Source organism: Saccoglossus kowalevskii, chromosome 18 (assembly GCF_978046115.1).
Source record: "Saccoglossus kowalevskii chromosome 18, keSacKowa6.1, whole genome shotgun sequence".
Lineage (NCBI taxonomy): Eukaryota > Metazoa > Hemichordata > Enteropneusta > Harrimaniidae > Saccoglossus > Saccoglossus kowalevskii.
This window is the reverse complement of record NC_140658.1, coordinates 9190377-9210088: the sequence shown is the minus strand read 5'-3', so window position 1 is coordinate 9210088 and position 19712 is coordinate 9190377. Positions and strand designations below refer to the sequence as shown.

The 19712-nt window shown below is 36.9% G+C and overlaps 1 protein-coding gene and 3 long non-coding RNA genes across 4 annotated transcripts; 2 read left to right on the top strand and 2 right to left on the bottom strand.

The window, feature by feature from the left end:
* Positions 1-593: 593 nt before the first annotated feature.
* Positions 594-3646, bottom strand: LOC144364571 (uncharacterized). The gene is made up of 3 exons (XR_014926981.1): positions 3522-3646; positions 2373-2480; positions 594-1543 (listed from the first exon to the last, which is right to left on the bottom strand). It is a non-coding gene; the product is annotated as an uncharacterized LOC144364571 (long non-coding RNA).
* A 1498-nt stretch (positions 3647-5144) lies between these two features.
* On the bottom strand, positions 5145-5921 carry LOC144364573 (uncharacterized). The gene is made up of 2 exons (XR_013422882.2): positions 5818-5921; positions 5145-5659 (listed from the first exon to the last, which is right to left on the bottom strand). It is a non-coding gene; the product is annotated as an uncharacterized LOC144364573 (long non-coding RNA).
* Positions 5922-6680: 759 nt separating this feature from the next.
* Positions 6681-17235, top strand: LOC102801467 (ankyrin repeat and protein kinase domain-containing protein 1-like). The gene is made up of 7 exons (XM_006824113.2): positions 6681-6791; positions 9423-9601; positions 9790-10084; positions 10199-10362; positions 15513-15562; positions 15705-15851; positions 17040-17235. Exons 2-7 carry the CDS (start codon positions 9435-9437, stop codon positions 17174-17176), a joined length of 960 nt encoding a protein of 319 aa, XP_006824176.2. The 5' UTR covers positions 6681-6791; positions 9423-9434; the 3' UTR covers positions 17177-17235.
* A 1246-nt stretch (positions 17236-18481) lies between these two features.
* Positions 18482-19394, top strand: LOC146731534 (uncharacterized). The gene is made up of 2 exons (XR_014926953.1): positions 18482-18552; positions 19335-19394. It is a non-coding gene; the product is annotated as an uncharacterized LOC146731534 (long non-coding RNA).
* Positions 19395-19712: the final 318 nt, after the last annotated feature.

Genomic DNA, 19712 nt, shown 5'->3' with positions numbered 1-19712 from the left:
CTGCATTCTCTTAACAAAATTCAACAAGTTCTTCGTGATTGTGTGTACGTTCTGAGTACCTGAATAACACGAGTTGAAGTTAACCTGAAATTGGTACATTACACACGTTACCAAAAATATATAATGACATTACGTAAATTTTCAGAAAGTCTCTTGTTTATTTTTTAGTGTTTTTGTAATAAAATAAAAATAATATGCAAGGGTATAAATGAGGCTAGTGCATTTAATTCCAACAGAGGAAACTGAATATACGTATACAAAAAAGCAAGAACGAAGAAATGTTCTTGGAACACTAAATGTGAAAATTGCCTGAGCTGATTTTGATGGTAAACCCCATCGTAAATATGCCACACCTGTCACATATCATCCCAAGAAGAGATATATAGTCAAGAAAGAGATTGACTGAAACATTGCAAGAGACTGAATTGTTGTCACGGCGTACATAAGAAACCCACAAACACACGGATACAGTCAATATGCAAAGAAAGAAATAGTCACAAACATATTGAAAAGTCAAAGGCATTGCAAAAAAGCGAACAGGCATATAAATATAACATCTTTAGGATCTTTCATCTACAGTAAAATGATATGAATCAATGCTATAGCCATCTTTATTTCAATATTGGATGCAATCATCGTAAAAGTCATTACACAATAAATAGGCAAAGACATGTCACAAAATACAGAAAATAAATAAACCTTAACAAGCAAGAAGATAAACCCAAATCATGAATATTTGCACATGAAAGTAGTTTGTATTCGAAAAAAAAAATTGTACGTGGCCCACACCCGGAGCAACAAAAATAAATAGTATTACAATTATTATTATTATAATTATTATTATAATTATTATTATTATTATTATTATTATTATTATTATTATTATTATTATTATTATTATAAATATTATTATTTCATTGTGCAATTATTTTCTAAGCAAATATATTCAGCTAGGCTAGGCTGTTTGATGTACTGACAATATAAATTAAGCACATGAAAAAAAACATATCAGAGATCAAAATACATATAAATCTTTTTAAAAATAGATACAAATGCTGTAAACATGCATGTAATGGATTAAAGTGTTACATTTTGCTGAGGAGTATATATACCACATCCAACAGTACATTAGCTAATATATTGTGGTAATTATACTAATACACGTACTACTAATAATATCAGTGGAATATTTTTAAAGTTAATTAATTTGTTCAACCTTTGGTAAGTCTAAATTTAACTGAAACCCTTGTTGTTGGCATAAATTAACGAGTGCTGCCATGTGGAAATTGGGATCATGTGCATGAATAACATTAAAGGCGCAGATGAAATTCAGAGTCTGTATGGCATTTACTTTTAACGTTTTAAGATATTCCGGAGTGTTTACTGGCAACAATGCGTTGTTATCGGGTTCTGTGATCTTCCATGATAGTGTAATGTTTCCGAACTCTAATGAAATGTTAGCTGGAATTGGTTTTACTGGATTCTTCAACGATTCAATTACAATAGTAGGTTCGCACATTTTGATCCAAATATCGGGTGTTATCTGTGAATCCAAAAAAAGTACAGGTAATCCAAGTGAGTGCGTGACCTCCTGAAATGTTGCTCTAAATGCCATATGCACACCTTCCAGAGACTTCAGATTTTGAATTTCACATTCACGACCCCTTTTTATAATATTGTGCTGACATTCAGCCCATGATAAATTTAGAAAAATGATTACGTAATAGCAAGATGAGAAAAAATCAAGTATTTGGGGTTTCCATTCTTCGAACATTTTGGGATATAATTCTGGACTATATATTTTTAAATATATTAGTGGTTGAATTAGACAGCCATCGCAAATCGCGTTAGTGTTTGGCGCATGATTAATGCGGATGTGATTGAAGAATGCTTTTCCAATCTCAAGAGGGGACAATTTGTTAGCATAATACGCATCTATACCATCTCTAAAATATGGTTCGAACTCAGGGAGGAGTTTGTGAACATTTCCAGTTGTAGATGTTAAATATTGGGACAATCTTTCCCCACAGAATGATTTCCCACTGCCAACCGGCCCACATATGATTATCTTGGTCGGTTTTGATTTGGAATGTGGACCGAACACTTGCGAAGTGCTTTTCTCAATCATCCGAGGTACTTCCATACTTTGATTCAATCAATGACACAGCAAATTATTGTACTTATAAGTATACAATAAAGGAATAGCCCACTCTTAAAATAGCAGTCGTCAAACTATAATTGTAACACTATTTGCTTTTGTGTGTTTGTTATTAAATATACTGCTTGAGTGATTGACCTTCTTCGTTTAACATTTGCTGTGTAATATATCGTTGCTCCCGGAATTCTTTTTCTTCTCCAGTAAAGACACTTACATCACAATTCAGCGCTATGTCTTTGATGAGTTGTAAAACACCGACCTGATATGATACTGATATGTACTATATTGCTACTCTCTCTTGCAATACATGTGTCACTCTTACCTGTAAACAATTATTATTATTATATCATATTATATTATATTAGCACATTGGTACGCATTTGATACGTGCATATCAATGGTTCAAATAATGAAAAAAATAAACATTACATTCAGACTATATACCACTTCATTATCATACAATATGTGCCGTTATAACTACATTTGATTTAATGAAAAATGTTAATAGCAATTTGAGAAGTTCAAATAGGTTTTATCAAATAAATCCGATTATAGAATACATTTTGATTAATTAAAACTCATTTGTTTGGCTCATTGGCGCGGAAATTCAGATTTATATGTATTCGATTGGTGTTAAGGTAGAAGCCTACTCATATTTGTTGAGAAATTTGGTCATAAATCACATGACAATGTTCATTGTTTATTATGTAAAATCATGAAGCTATTGTCTCATGGCACCATAAAATAGCATTCTATTGTGTGTTACAGTGATGTATTTTGAGAAACTTGTACTATTTTTTTTCAAAAATAGCTATTTTTAGAACAATTCCATAGAGCGCAATGTTAAACAAAAATTGCATTTTTCAACACTTTTTAAAACCCAGATTTTTGAAAAAAATCAGGAAAACAAAAAGTAGGCCATCATTAACAATATATTATTTTTTCAGCCTATGTCACCAGCCTACAATTTGAGATATGGCATAACATCTCTGCCATAGGAACCTATGGTAAAAGCACTGTAATACTGCCAAAATGGCCGCTATCCACTAAAATACAACCATGATTTTCTCGAAAATTAACCTGGTGACCCCCATTTTTTTCAAAGTCAATATTCTTATATTGCCTGGAAGTACAATGTATTAAAAAAATAAGAAATTCTGGGTTTTTGAAATCATGAGTAGACATCTACCTTAACGCAACTCAGGCTTCTTGAATTGGACTTTGTATAATGAATCGTTGTTTCAGATATGAACAGTATAACAGTGCTATAATGCGAACAATGCATGACTTGTATATCCATATGACTGATTGTGTCAGATTACTGGGTATTTCATTCAAATTAACAATAATAAACAATACGTACCTATAACTGTCAGTTCTATCGCGTTAATTGCAATGTAACGCACACGCCTCGTTGCTTGGATTGAATAGTACACATAACTGAGCATCTAAAGCAATCACAGTGAGACAATATGGCAAATATTAGTTATTCATCTCAAACTGTATTTCAGTTTTTGAAAATACCAGCACTTCCATAAATGCGTGGTTGTGAGCAGTGAATATGGTAAAATGGTTAACCTGTAACTAAATACTATAAATAGACCGCGTATTTTTTGTTTTTTGGGGGGGCGACAAGTGGGGAATATATATACCGGGGTATATATTGAAACTGAGGATTGAATTACTTCTGAAATAATAATATTGTTTTGTTGTGACGTTTTCAAAATACAGTATAAATCAAACTTTGACCAACATTTAATTTTGGGGTTCAGACCGGCCAAGTTGTTGCAATTATATTGTTATATGACATTTCTTCAAAGAATAAGTTTGTGGAAACTTCTAAAATTTCCGCGACTGTTTGCATTGCAATTCGCAATTCATTGATTAGTGGATTATCCAAACTCTTATTTTTATGAATTTCAGTGTTGGTTAAAATTAACATATAGCTCCACGTACGAAATACAATAATAACTCGCCCAGTGCTTGACCAGAACTCAGATTTTAAATGCAATTCGAGGGTTCTTCATATGACAGAAACAATAATATATAAGTTGATGTTATATCCAGATAACAATATATACCGTATATGTTATACAACATAGCGCAATCCAGTAGCAGTATTGAGGCTAGTTGTTTTTTGTTACATAGTGTATCTAGCTTCACCCGGTGACAAGAGATGTAATGGTCAATTTAAAGGATTGTAGTTTCGAGCTGATTAAATAATTAAATTACTGCAGCAATTTTCAATGATTTGAAAGGCATACAATTCTGTCTGGTAAATCATTTCCACACGCTAATCCATCGAGATCGACAGATCTGCTGTACAAACCTCCATGATAATCAATACATGTTATAGTGTTCGGTAGATCTTTTACATAATCCATTCACGCTGTTCGCAATTCCAAGATAATCATCCGAAGTTTTGTCTAAAGAGCACTTAAAGGGAACAGTGTCTTGACTGTGTTGATTTGCTTATGATGTATTTAAAAAAATAAATTTGAAGTTCTCAGACTTGTTTCTTCAGGTAAATCAATCAGCAACAAGTATATCATTAAGAGAGGGGAATTGGGAAGACAGCCACATTCCGTCTTTATTAAAAATCGTGTTACAAAGTATTGGTATACAGTGTGTACAAAAAAAGAACATAGTCTAGGTCACGGCGCAGTAAAACATAGATGCACATTCATTGTGAGCAAAACAATAAATAGAATATTAAGCTACTGGATTGCTTTATTATGTAAAACAGCTGGAAAGCGAAATTGAATTAGATAAACGGGCAGGGCAATATCCAAAATTTCGGACGTATAACTACTTAATTAATGTTAATGTCAAAACCATATAGGAAGTGCATAAAAATATGTGACCACAATCTAATGATAGAAATAGGTAGACGTTTGATGATAATATGTGCTAAATGTGATATAAATACAATTGAGGATGAATAACACTACATTATTAACTGCCAGGAAGGCACTCTTCACTAAAATTGTATATGAAAACAAGACTTTTAATTCATGTAATGGCGATGCCAATGTTGCATACATTATGAGCAATGCACCAGCAATATTATACCTTGGTTGAAACATGAAAGAAAGTAGAATGATGGAACAAAACTAATTTACACGTTCATATCACATTATTTTTAATCTTAGCAAAGCCATAATTCATTCTGACTAATCTCCCAGCACACACTGGTCATAAAGCACATATGCACATTTGTTTACGTGTATTCTTTAAATAGCAATAGCAAGTAGTACAATACCGCAACGTAACGCAGATATTACCATAATGCCAAACAGCACATATACAATTAAAATTAACACAATTTCTAGAGACGTGTATTTACGCTAATGCGTCGTCTAGTTCTTGTTTTCTGTGTCCCTCTTTTTAACGAAATACTGAAGTATAACCAAGCACGTCCTCGCTGTTTCCTCCATTGAGACTGGAATCCAGGTTATTCTAGTGAACCGTCGGTCAGTACGACAGTAGCTATTCGGTGCACTATATACATAATAAAAAGACAAAGTTGTCTGAAATTATTTCCAAAATTAGTTAATAAAAGGTTTGGCAATAAATCACATATCCAGACACAACGTGGACCATTTTGACTACATAAACAATAATCAGAGATCGAGACAATAAAGCACCTTCTATTTTACCTATCTTCATATGACGTCACTGCCGCCATTTTGATTTGCCGATACGATGTCGCTATTTACAACCCGGGGATACTCACTTTTAATTGGGATGGCAGTGCTTCCAGTCGTTGCCTAAATGTTATTAAAATGACCGAAAATATTGAAACTGGGGGGTCAAAATGATTGTCCGATCATAAAAATAGAGGTCAAGACTGCGGCGCATTCCCGTATACCTTAACTACTAGTATTTGAGTACCCCTCCCCCGATCTACACTCATCGTGAAGATACCTCCCTGGTGATTTCTTGGTTGGTTTCTTCATGGAGGTAAACAGAGACGTTTTAGTTTTCTGAAGGTTTCATTCTCCACCGAAGATTGTGTTGGCTTTTCGTTAAGTCCCCCGGTGTCTTGGTTTTGCACGCATTCCGGGGAAATCCCTTTGACCCCCATAGCAGTTTATAGTACCAGGATACCAGGTTTATAGTACAACGTGGACCATTTTGACCATAGAACAATAAGCAGAGATCGTAATTCAATTGGCATATTCAAATCTCTGGACAATAAGGAGCCCTCTATTTCACGTACGCTTCCGTGACGTCACTGCAGCCATTTTGATTTTCCCATACAATTGCGCTATTTACAACCCGGGGGTACTCACTTTGATTTTGGGTGGCAATACTCCCCAGCAAGTTGAAAACTGGACCCAAAATGATCAACGCTGAGAGCGCTTTTAGCCCCAAAACTGGTGTTTTTTCGCCAAAATATTTTGTATAAAATGGCAGAAAATCTTAAATTGGGAAGGGGTAAAAAAGTATTGGGTCAACCTCGAAACATTACAACTGAGGTGCATACCTGTATACCTTAACTATATTGGGAGTACCCCCTGGCATTTACACTCATCGTGAAGATATGGTAGTTTCTTGGTTGGTGTCTTCGACGTTCTAGTTTCCTGGAGGTTTCTTTCTCCACCAAATCTTGTCTTGGCTTGGTTTTTCAGTAAGTTCAAGATTTCTTTTTCTTTGTTTTGCACGCATTTCGGGGAACTAACTCTGACTTCCACAGCAATTTATAGTACTGGGGTAACTTTTCGTTCTTCACGCACTTCCGGGTTCACGAATAGTTGTCTCCGTCAAAACTATTCACCGCTTCGCACCGTTAGTTTATTATTGACAGAGGTTTCAGATGGTTCCATGGCCCTTCTAATGAATGTTTTGTACCATTCCAGCGGTGCATTTATCTGCACATATTCTATACGCTATCTACACCATGATTTAATGAACTCCCCATTAAAAATATCGCCTTTTTATTCTCTCGCTAGTCATTACCATTCCACGTTGTTCAGCCGTAGTGTAATTATGTAGACTAAGATTTACCATTTCTTGACAATGTTTGGACAACATTAACACAAATCCACTTCTCATACTCTGGCTCCTGTTGCTGATAGTAAAACATTCAACATTAGTAATCCCTCCCAATTAGCACACTTGTCAGTACGTTTTAATGGCGACTGACAAATGTGATATTTTTCCCAAGGACTCCCGTTTTATAACCCTCCTCCATACGCACCTTTACCAAGGACTAAATTAGATTATAGTCTACACAAAATCGAACCTTTCTTTTGTCATGGGAATTACTTTGGGCCTTTGCGAGGGTAATATTATCTATTTTTTTAATCTGCCTCTGTTCTTAGCCAAATCGGCATTGTTTCGATTATCAATTTTATGTTCGACTGCACTGGTTCTCCACATATTCATATACATCCGCATGTTGCCATAGCACTTCCGTCACTTTTCCCACTAACTGCCCTCTAATACCACTGTAATTAAATAACACATATACATATATCCCTACAAGTGTGTCGCTACATACAGTCCAAGAAGTTTGTCCACACAGAGACCACTAAGGTATGTTCGCACATTCAACTCTAGAAATTTGTCACCACAGAAAACTAAGAGTTTTCACATGCAGCCCTAAGTATGTGGCGACACAATTTTATGACAGTTTGTCACCACATACAGTCCTCAAACTGTGTTGCCACGTACATTCCCCTAAGCGCAACCACATACAGTCCTAAAGTGTGTTGCCACATACAGCACTGGAATTGTGTCACGACACACAGCTCTGAAAGGCCACTTACAGCCCTAAAAGCGTGTCGCCACACATAAGCCAAAAAGTGTGTCGCTGTTCACAGCACTGGGTGTGTCTTCACACACAGCCCTAGAAGTATAAATGTATCACCGATTACAGCCCTAAACGTGTGTCGGTAACCACAGCCCTAGAGGTGTGTCGCTAAATACATGTCACTCGACATCTGTCACCACATACAGACCCGAAATTGTGTCGCCACGTAATAAACTCTAAAAGTGTGTCGACACACACAGCCCTATTCATATCCCTACATATCGATAGATGTTTTCCAAAGACATGTTCTCAGCTTTACTGAACTCCATTTATGGCGGTATGTGGACTATATACCTACATGTACTTTCACCACGGTATGCTCCAAACTTATTCGAGATGGAAGCTCAACAATATTCGGCATAAAAATTGAAAGACATGTTTTACAAGAAATTAGTTTTTAACTTGACCTACAGGATGCGTCATTGTAAGTATTATTTAGAACTGACAGTGTGGCTACTATCGGGATTCAATAATCCAACTAGGATAATTAAGTAATAACTCCATTTCTCGAAGAGGTTGCTGCTCGTAAATGTATAATAAAATATGTAACCCAGACCATGCTGCAATTATTCATCTAACCTATAAATAATACCTCGTATATGCATTGTACTAAACGTTAAGAAATACTAGTAACTAGATACTAAATAACACAGTGTCATTGTATTGTAGCCGGACGTTGCTGTGAAACTATACTCCAGTGTATAGCCAAGTCAGTGGGTGTATTCCAGCCACTGTTTCCACTGTGTTGTGATATCGTTGTATTATCATTATAGTTTGGGGTGGGTTGAAGTATTTTAAATACGTGTGCGTCGTATTGGCATTCGATTACACATAATAATGAGAAGGGGCCGACATTATTTAGGGGAAGTTTACGCTCAAATCGGACATGCATTTGTGTTTGGCTGTTCACTTGTAAGTGTAAAACATTGCCTGGTCTGACTACTGGTTTTACGTCTTTAGTGGGCAACTCACAAATCATTAGATAATATATTGTTGCCACCCCCAAATTATGTCAGTCGATATGTGCGTGTCACTATGCAGTTTATGCACATTTCGATGGGACCCTTGGGGTTTACCAGGTTTACCGCAAACACTTATAAAAAAACAAAATCCAAAATACAGCCGCTTTTCCCAAAAGAAGTGGTAACACTAAACATAAATATCATATTGCATGTTTCAAACACAATCCGTAAAGTAAGAATTTGTACCATGTAATCAGATCAAATCCTGATTTAACATAATTGCATAATGACTGAAAACAGAAATCATTTATTCAACGTCAATAATTTTGACAATTGAATATACCAATGTCCAGAAATACACGCGCCATGTGGCAACGATATATTAATAGTTCGTTTATTAAACTCAATACATAAAATGATACATTTAATTATTCCTCTTCATTATTTGCACACAATTCTGACCACCTGATTATATCTTTTGTAGTTCATTTGAATCATGGCTGCAGCGTATCCTTACACTGGTCATATAATAGACCATGCTGAAATTTCAGAGGAAGTATGTATTGGGAGTGGCGGCTTTGGAGTTGTTTATAAAGCATCTCACAAAATCTTTGGCGATGTAGCTGTTAAGCGGATTTTTAAAGATCTCGAAATTTCCATACGGTAATTATAGAAATGATACCAAATCAAATTGAAAGGAGTTGAGTATTTATATGTGCAACTTTTACAAAAAGAGGAGTTTGAGTTCTAAGTTGTATATTATAAGCATTTCGCTTAGATTCAGTACGATAGTCTAATTTTCATTATTACAAAATTATATTTCCTAACACATTGGTTTCTTTAATACCCAGAGACAGACAAATACTAGAAGACGAGGCACAGAAACTGACTCAAATCCGTTCTCCATATGTGGTCTTACTGTATGGTGTAGTGATGCATCCATGCAACTACTCACTTGTATTAGAATACATGTGTTATGGCACATTGAGGGAATACCAACTTAAATATGATGTTAACTGGTCAACAATTGAGGAACTGGTGCGCCACGTCATTCTAGGAATACATTATTTACATGTAACTGCAAAAATCGTACACAGAGATGTAAAGATTGGCAACATACTTGTTGGAAAAGGACCTACAGCGAAGGTAAATCATAATTTTAGCATTACTGTTTGTGACTTTTTGTCTTTATAAACTTCATCACAATCATGATGCTATATTATAATTTTACTGTTAATTACCTCCGACTTTAATTCTTAGGTTTCAGACTTCGGATTATCAGAATGGCATGAATATTCAAGAATGGTCTCTGAAAATTGCAGAGCGTCATCGGAATCAGTAACAGTTGGTACAACGACTCACATCCCACCTGAATGTTTTATGGATATCAACAGAAAGGCAGATACTAAATTCGATGTATATAGGTATGTACCTGTATTATATCATATACATATGACGCATATGTAAACTCATTGTCATTATTACGTAACACTGTGGTGATATGCATTTCATAATCAGTACATGTGTGTGATATGGTACCGGACTACTTTTAGAATTTATCTGATTGTCGCTATTGTAAACAAGTTGGTCATTTTTTGCACCTAATAGGGTTGTACAAACCCGTTTGTTTACCTAATCATCACCTACCACATCACTACCAGAAAATCTGTGGAAATAATAAATTTCATTCATTACTTGTCAAGTAGAGTAGCAGGCTCACCGGAAGTAGGGAAGCTTTGACAGCTGAAATGCACATTTTTCAACACAAAAAGGCAGAAATGTTCAACAAACTAAGAAAAATCTAAAACTACTCCCAAATAGAGAGTTTGTCCTAGAATACAACCAATCAGGTGACTCTCCAGGGACCGAGTGCCTCTAGAGTAGACCCCCCCCCCCCAATTTAGGGAGGCTTACAGAAGCCGGCCGTCTGAACAATAAAATAGGGCCCAAATAATTTTAATGTATTAAAACAGTGTATCAGTTGGGTTCGATAGTGCAGATTGAAGCCAGCAGCGCCAGCTCCTTGGTGCTGTGGGATGGGTCCACAAACACTGTCTGACTCGTCACCACTGGTCCCAAGCTGTAGGGACCCTCCTCCAGCTAGGAGGTCTCTCAGATAATAGTTAATAAAGACGTTCTGAGACACCACGAAGCACCTGCTCGAGCGAGTCAACAGACATAAAAGCCAAAGGGTTGGCTACTTTGAGCACTTCGTGTGCCCTCACCTGAGGACTTTCCAAACTGGACGATGAAGAAGCCATTAAATTGTACACTTCCACAATCATATCAACAATCCACTGTGAAATGGTGATATTCAAGGCAGGGCGGCTTTGCTAGCCCTGAGACACCTTGGTTTGACCGAAGTACTAGTTCAGAGCTTGGACAGGACACAGTCCTTTGTGCCCACTATGTTAGTGAGACGTGGGATAACAATCGGTTCTGGGTCACGCCCTGCAATTTGGTTCTTGGCAAGACCGCCCATCTGAGTCTTCAAAATAACATCTGTTCCTGAAGGACAGTGCTCTGATCTCTGAACGCCGCCTACTTGAGGCCAGAGCCAAAAGAAAAAATTGTTTTTATAGTGACATACTTCATGTCCACCTTTCCCATGGGCTCGAAGTAGGATGACAAGTTCCAGCCTTGAGGATTTGTTAGCCCTTTTGTTCAGAAAGACTTAAGCTGTTGTTAAGCTAAATTTGACTGCGCCAGAAAAGCCTAGCGCTTGCATGAGTTTGCCGACAGCCTCCACGCGTGAAAATGGAACAACGCTGGGCTCATTGGGAGAGTACCGTCCGGCTGGGACAACAGATACGGAAGATCTGCCAACTCCACTGGGGTCTAGACTAGAAGGTCCAGCAACATTAGGACCTCACCTTCACTGGCCAATTGGGCTCCACCAGTTTCAGAAAGCAGGTGGGTTTGTGTCGCAGTTTCTCCAACATTTACCCCCCCCCACTGAGGCAGTGTTAGCTTTGTACCACCCTGCACAGGGGGTACCACTACTGAAGCCCCCCCTTCACACAGAGTAACAAGTAGGAACGCTCTGCACGGCACGGCGGAGCAAAGGTAACAAAGCCGACTGTGCCTGAGGGAGGTGTGGAAAAATTGGCAGAGGGCGCCCTACAGGTCCCTGTTCAGGGGGGTACCCCTACATAAGTGGACGCTCCCTTTGCCACTGATGTGAGTTGTCCCCCCTGATCCTCTTAAGGAGAGATCAAAAGGAGGATGTGACACATCTGACCCGAATCCTGGTGGAGGGGGATAGACAGCACGGTCCATCCCCTCCCACCTGACTCTTTCTGCGTCGTACACCGCAACTGCAGATTTAACATCCAGGCCTTTCAAGCCGTCTCACCACCATGGAAGGAGACTGACTAACATCGGTAAGGAAAGACAACAAGGTCTGTCCTTGAACTCAGGCTGCGTCAAAGTCTTGGTGGATTGGACCGGTTAAGCCTCTAAGGGCTGTACCGATCACACCTCGGTACTCAACATCGATGGCTCTACACAGGGAGCAAGTCTCACCATCGGTGCTTCCAAGGTAGCAACCAGCGTCTCCGTCACTGTCACCTGAAAGATAAATGAATGTGAAGGTCTTGCATCAGTCGTCGATCCCGCTACATTAAGCAGGGAGTCAGACCATGGCAAATTTCGATCTCCCTCAGTCCCCAATAGAAGGCAAACCTCGTCTCGCTACCAAGGGAAAAGGAAGAAAACGTCCCAGGCCCAGGCTCCTGGAGTCGACAGGAGCGTTGTGTACGTCAGGAGCTTGGCAGTCCAGGATGTGGTGAATAGGTCTAACCTTGGACCATCATATCGCCTTAACAATCTGGAGGCTACCCCATGAGGTATCTGCCACTCCGTGTTCTGTAGACGAAGCCGCAACAAGAGGGCGTCCACTTGACTGTTTCCTGGAAGTTGGTGTGCGGCTAGCTCCACATTGTATTCCAGGCACCAAAGGAGAATTTTTCACACTAGGACTGACAACGATGGGGATCTGGTCCCCCCTCCTTGTTGCTATAGTACACCACCACTGTGTTGTCCATGCAAAGCAAGACTCTGTGGTCTTGAACTGGGTCCATACAATTCCTTGCTGGCAGAGTGCAGGGAGGGTATAATGTCAATGTACAAATCGTTGCCCAGCTCGGTCCCCTCCAAAATCAGAGGCCTGACCACTGGCTACCTGTAGACTAGGTCTTGGCAGAGACCCGGTAGCACCAGCCTGTGCCACCGCTGTCTCCCAAAAAATAATGGGAAGGACAGGCTAGCATCGGAGGTATCCCAGGAGGAAGCAACCTAAAGGCAAGTGTAGCCTTCTGGTGTGCTTCTTCCAGCTTGCCAAAACAAGGGGCAACTGCAGTGGAGGCAACCTGCTCCCCCTGCATTTGGTCTACGCAATGTGCAAGAGAACGCAATTTGTCCTGGCAGGTCCTCAACCAAAGTCTCATAGACAAACCCAGCGCTGTGCAAGGACATGTCCGCAGAGGGACCCGCAATGGGCCCTATTGGAGTAAAAACCTCCAGGGGCCCAGCCTCGCTGTTGCTGGTATGATCGGGTAAACCACCGCCTGAAAAAACACACTGCGAGGATGGCCTCCGATCAGCAGGGGGTCCTTGGGATCTCCACTGTTGGGGAATTTCTGCTCATGCCAACACACCACTCACTTATACCAATCTTACTAGACGTGCGACCTATGCTGCGAATACGTGCAACGTGGTCAGTCTCAGCGATTTTTACGTGGTTTTGGAAAGCATCCCATGCCTCAGTTTAAGCACAAATAGCATTTCAAATGCGGGTTCCATGCTGGTAAATTCAATTTGAATAGACAAAACCCGTGGCGAGCTTCTGGTGTGCCTGTTCTTACTTCTATCCATATTTAAATAAACACATTGGTAAAAAATGAACACTACATGCATGAGGGAAACGAAATACAGTTGAAAGGTGACACAAAGAAAACAAAAAAAGTGGTCAGATTTGTGTCGCCTGGTTCATTTTATTTGTTGTAAAAATATACACACAAAACGGGAACGACACAGGGGTAATAAATAAGAAAACTTATCGTACCAGCCAGGCATCAGCTGCCGTGCCAGCGACAGCAACCCAAGCTAGAAACCCGGACAGGGTTTTTTTCTCCGTCATCGGCAGAATCACTGATTAATGTCTACAGTTCAAAATAGTCATTTTGACTGACCGAAGTCTATGATGGGTAATTGAACTAAGTGAATCTTATGCATTCACTGATATGAGTTTTCATTTTAAATCACGTTAGGGAATAGCTTCAACCTCACATGGGCAACTCACTGCAACTCACCCGAAATAGTTCCCCTCACGAGCCGATTTACTGATAATATATGTGAAGACCGTTGATAAAACTAGTCAACAACTGTATTTATATGACCATAAATACATTTTTGGTCCATAAATAATTTGTTTAATCGCAGCTGATAAACTTGGCGCGAGTCACGTTTAAGGAGCAGCGTCCTTGTACGCAAATAAATAGATCGAACTAAGACGCTTAGGTGATGCAAACAAACAATGTTAGTTTGTGCTGGCGAAATATAGAAAGTTGGGAATGTACACATAAATAGGATATCAACATTCGTCACCATCAAATCTAGAGTTTATTAAACTCGTGTAGTACTTCTTATAAACATTACTAGACTAGTTTAATAAATGAGATAAAATGCACAGTCATGTATATTCTCAATGTATGCGTAGAATATTAATTTAGAATAGAAGGGAATGAAACTTCCTATATATTCAAATCAACAACAACGCAACATGTAGTAATACTGCGATGAAGACTTTCATTTTTATGCAGAAAAATACAGTATTTTAACAAAATAAAATCATATTTATTGAAGTTGTTGTTCATACACTACATAATTTGTTACTTTCATTCAGCTTTTGAGTCATAATTAAAGACAAAAATATGGAGAATATAGCAAATTATATTTTTTCTGTAATATTCTTGTGTAATCAATAATTATCAGAATTATTTATGGGTGCATAGGACATACATTTTGTTATGTACTATTCTTAACACAAATTTCTGAATTATCTTGTCAAATCATTTTTTCAGGGTTTTTTTCTCCCAAAAAACAAAAGAATTTCACAATGTCGAAAACGGGAAATTATCATCGCAGTATTTAGTGTGTGTGAGTCTGCTAATGTGTAGTTACATGTATAATAAACGTGTGTATTACTGTGTAGAACAAATCCCAGGGTATGAATCATCCAATTAACACAGTAGTGAAATGACAGACTTGTAGGTATAATTGTATTTTTACCACTGGTGTTTAGGTTGAATTGGTCAACACACATTTAATAGTCCATTACAGGGAATTATTTGAAATGTGTCAATTGTCTTTGTCCAATCTCCACAATATGTATTCATCCAAATGTATTGCATGCATTTGGCATATGAATTGAGGACGATATAAGAATGTACAACTACCTTTTGTTGGCAGATTTGTGATTCATTTATTTTGCTAAGAATATATTTCTAGTTTTTATATCACTATGACTGTTGTTTTTATTTCAAAAACACATATTCTTGTTCTTTTTGTTTAGCTTTGGTATCACAATTTGGGAAATCGTTACTAAGAAGCGTCCTTATATCAGTGAGTATAAACTGCTATTGGGAGAATACATTCTGGCTTCACAATATTGTTATCAATCTACATGTTATTTTCCTGATGTTACGATGTATTACTAGAAATTGTTGAATATTCAGTAATCAGATGTCCTGAATTCGTTTTACAGACGCAAAACCAGATGTAATTCCATTCGCAGTTATTAACAATCAGCGTCCAGATGAGAATGAAATTCCACATGACTGTCCCGTTTTTCTGACAAATATGATGAAAGAATGTTGGAATGGTGACCCGAAAAGAAGACCAACATTTAAAGGTAAAATAACATTACATATTAGTAACACCAGTACACAAATAATTTCGTGTAGAGGTACATGTTTTCTGTTATATTGTCTTTCACAATCAATATAACGACCAGGCTCATGTTTTCTGACTATTAACCAGATGAAATGTTATCATAACTAAACGATATTCAAGTTCATATTATGTAAATGAATTTTCAAGTCCCACAACACAGAACTTAATTATGACATATACACAGGAATGTCAAGTAATGTAAAGTGCGACAACACATGATGGGGGAAATAAATAACAATCTTTGATAAATACAGCCCAATGTATTTACATTTTTTTTTCACTCAAATACTTCATGCGAGTGTTAAATATATTGTGTATTCTTAGACTTGAGAAAGTTCTCTGAAATATCATGATATTAATTATCTATGATATTTTATAATAATAATCCATGTATATGATCTTATCTCCGAGAAGCAAAGTTCAACATGAATGCAGCAACATGAATACACGGATATTTGTATTTGTAGATAACATAATTCTTAGTCAAGTTTCAGAAAAATGTCATTATGTTTTTATATTCGAGTGGGTGGGTGATATTGAATTTTATTTATCACAAAAACAAGGTCGGTGAACCCTGCTTTTTTATTAATAGCAATAATTTATAATGAAATAATCTTCAAGTGTACAAAACAAGCAGCCTGTCGACTGAGATAGCTCCGCTGTTAGCAATGCACATTGCAATTAAAGAACAGAAGATATCTTTAGAAAATGAACAATATGTATAGTATCAAAGCAATCGAACTTGCTGTTTTCAACGAGAATTCAAAAATATTTCTTTTCACCAAAAATATTCATCGAAATTAGGTTAAATTGAATGTCTTACAACGTTGTTCGTTGTCTCAGTGACATGGACATACGGTTCACATATTCATTGGTAACATCACTCAAAGAAATGGTATTTCGGTAGTGCATTTGTTAAATTCCATAAATACGCATAAATGTATTTGTGCAATGTAAATATCACGAACTTTCATAAGATCATTTCGTTTTACGGTTTCTGTCACAGTTCATGTGCAGTTTATTACAAATCTGAAAATCTGTGATTCACAATACTATCAGCATTGAAAACAAGAATGACAATGACAATGAGTATGTGTCACACAGTTTAAAGTAGAGGTATTTAATGTTTATCTTTCATTTTAACAAGAAATGCTTGACAGAATAACTGAGAAGAGACACGCTGTCACAGTTTGTGATGAGGTTCAGGTAAGATGTTTGAATGAAACAACTAATTATAGTTTTTGTTTCCAGTCGCCAAAATCACACAAAATAAAAGAAATCTAAAATGACGATATTCTCCAGTTACACGCGAGATCATTAAAGAATTTGTTTTCATAAAAAAATTATTTTGTTAAGTATATATATTTCTGATTTGCATAGAGCGTAACCAGTTGCCAACCATCAATCCCGATCGAGTTCAAGGTAAGATTATACTATAAATACAAAAAACAACATAAAACTTAAGTCTAAAGATGCAAGTATTTAAAAACTACACATAGACACCACTGATGTTATCTCCAGAGAATGCTTATGCTATATTTAGTTATAGTAGTTACGCTATTAATGAACAATATGAACATTGTTATATTTTATAGTAATTAAATAGTACATGGTACACTAAATAATGGTAAGAATGTTTGGTGGTTTCATCAGTAGCTAAACAAGTAATAAGTGTTTATATAACACTACACCTAATGGAAACAATACATGGTAGCAGTGGCTGGTTTCATCACTGAACTAAAGATAAGGGGTCATATAACACTACACTCCATGGAATCAATACATGGTAGCAGTAGCTGGTTTCATTACTCAACTAGATATAAGTGGTCATATATTAAATAATTATTGTGAAAATAGACACAAACTACTCCAAATGCCAATGTGAATTTTATCAGTGGCACACTAAGTGTATCATTAGCTTAACTTTACTCATCCCATCATAGAGATACTACTAAAATACATGCAACTCTCATCAGCGAATTGTTGGTTTAACAGATTATTGAATTCACTCGAGCAGCAAACTACGAGCTATAATTTTTATCCAGGAATCAAGATGGTTGAAATGGCATCCTGCGTCGTTGCTTTCGAATGCCGTCCACATGTGCTGACACTGCTTATTATACCATGATTGGTAATTCACTATGCAGATTAGTATGCAGCCAGGAGTTTTCATTTCTCTAGCAGTAACAACCATATTTAGTTTTCATTCTTTTTTCAGGTAGTCAGGCAGTCTACAATACAATATGTGATTTTTATATAAAATAACGCATTATAATTTACAACTAAACAGTCATCAGTATGTCATTTTATGCCAATTTAGGACAACATTACTGTTTTGCACAGTGCAGCTATTGGAGGTAATGTGACTGTTATTCAAAAATTAGTTGATGCACAATTGGACTTGGAAGCAAAAGACAAGGTAATACTCAATGATACAATATATAATCACAAAAAACTACACAAAGACACCACTGATGTTATCTACAGAAAATGCTCATGCTATACTCAGTTGTAGTGGTTACGCTATTAATGAACAATATGACCATTGTTATATTTTATAGGAGGACAGAACAACACTGCATTATGTATGTGAGTATGGTGGTATTGCTGCAGTGGAAAAATGTCTTACTTTGGGAGCTGATATACATGCTAGAACTGAGGTGAGTATCAAAATTGATAAACAGTTTCATGTAACAATACACTTATGGCGAAAATTATACAATAATGTTATGTAGGTTTGGGTTATTAAAATTTGAGCTAAGGTTAGAAAGTCATATAACACTATATACACCAATTAAACAGTACATGGTACACTAAATAATGGTAAGAATGTTTGGTGGTTTCATCAGTAGCTAAACAAGTGGTAAGTGTTTATATAACACTACACCTCATGAAAACAATACATGGTAGCAGTAGCTGGTTTCATTACTCAACTAGATATAAGTGGTCATATATTAAATAATTATTGTGAAAATAGACACAAACTACTCCAAATGCCAATGTGAATTTTATCAGTGGCACACTAAGTGTATCATTAGCTTAACTCTACTCTACTCATCCCATCATAGAGATGCTAATAAAATACATGCAACTCTCATCAGCGAATTGTTGGTTTTACATATTATTGAATTTACTCGAGCAGCAAACTACGAGCTATAATTTTTATCCAGGAATCAAGATGGTTGAAATGGCATCCTGCGTCGTTGCTTTCGAATGCCGTCTACATGTGCTGACACTGCTTATTATACCATGATTGGTAATTCACTATGCAGATTAGTATGCAGCCAGGAGTTTTCATTTCTCTAGCAGTAACAACCATATTTAGTTTTCATTCTTTTTTCAGGTCGTTAGGCAGTCTACAATATGTGATTTTTATATAAAATAACGCATTATAATTTACAACTAAACCGTCATCAGTATGTCATTTTATGCCAATTATTAGGACAACATTACTGTTTTGCACAGTGCAGCTACTGGAGGTAATGTGACTGTTATTCAAAAATTAGTTGATGCACAATTAGACTTGGAAGCAAAAGACAAGGTAATACTCAATGAGGAGAACATATTATTTCCTTTTTCTGTGCCTAAGTGAAGTGAAAATATATTATCTAAAATGAGTATAATTGTGTTTCAAATAGTCATATCTCAAATCCTGATACACGACATAATCACACAAAAAAAACTATACGTAGACACTACTGATGTTATCTCCAGAGAATGCTAATGCTTTACTTAGTTTAGTAGTTACGCTATTAATGAACAATATGACCATTGTTATATTTTATAGGAGGGCAGAACAACACTACATTATGCATGTAGG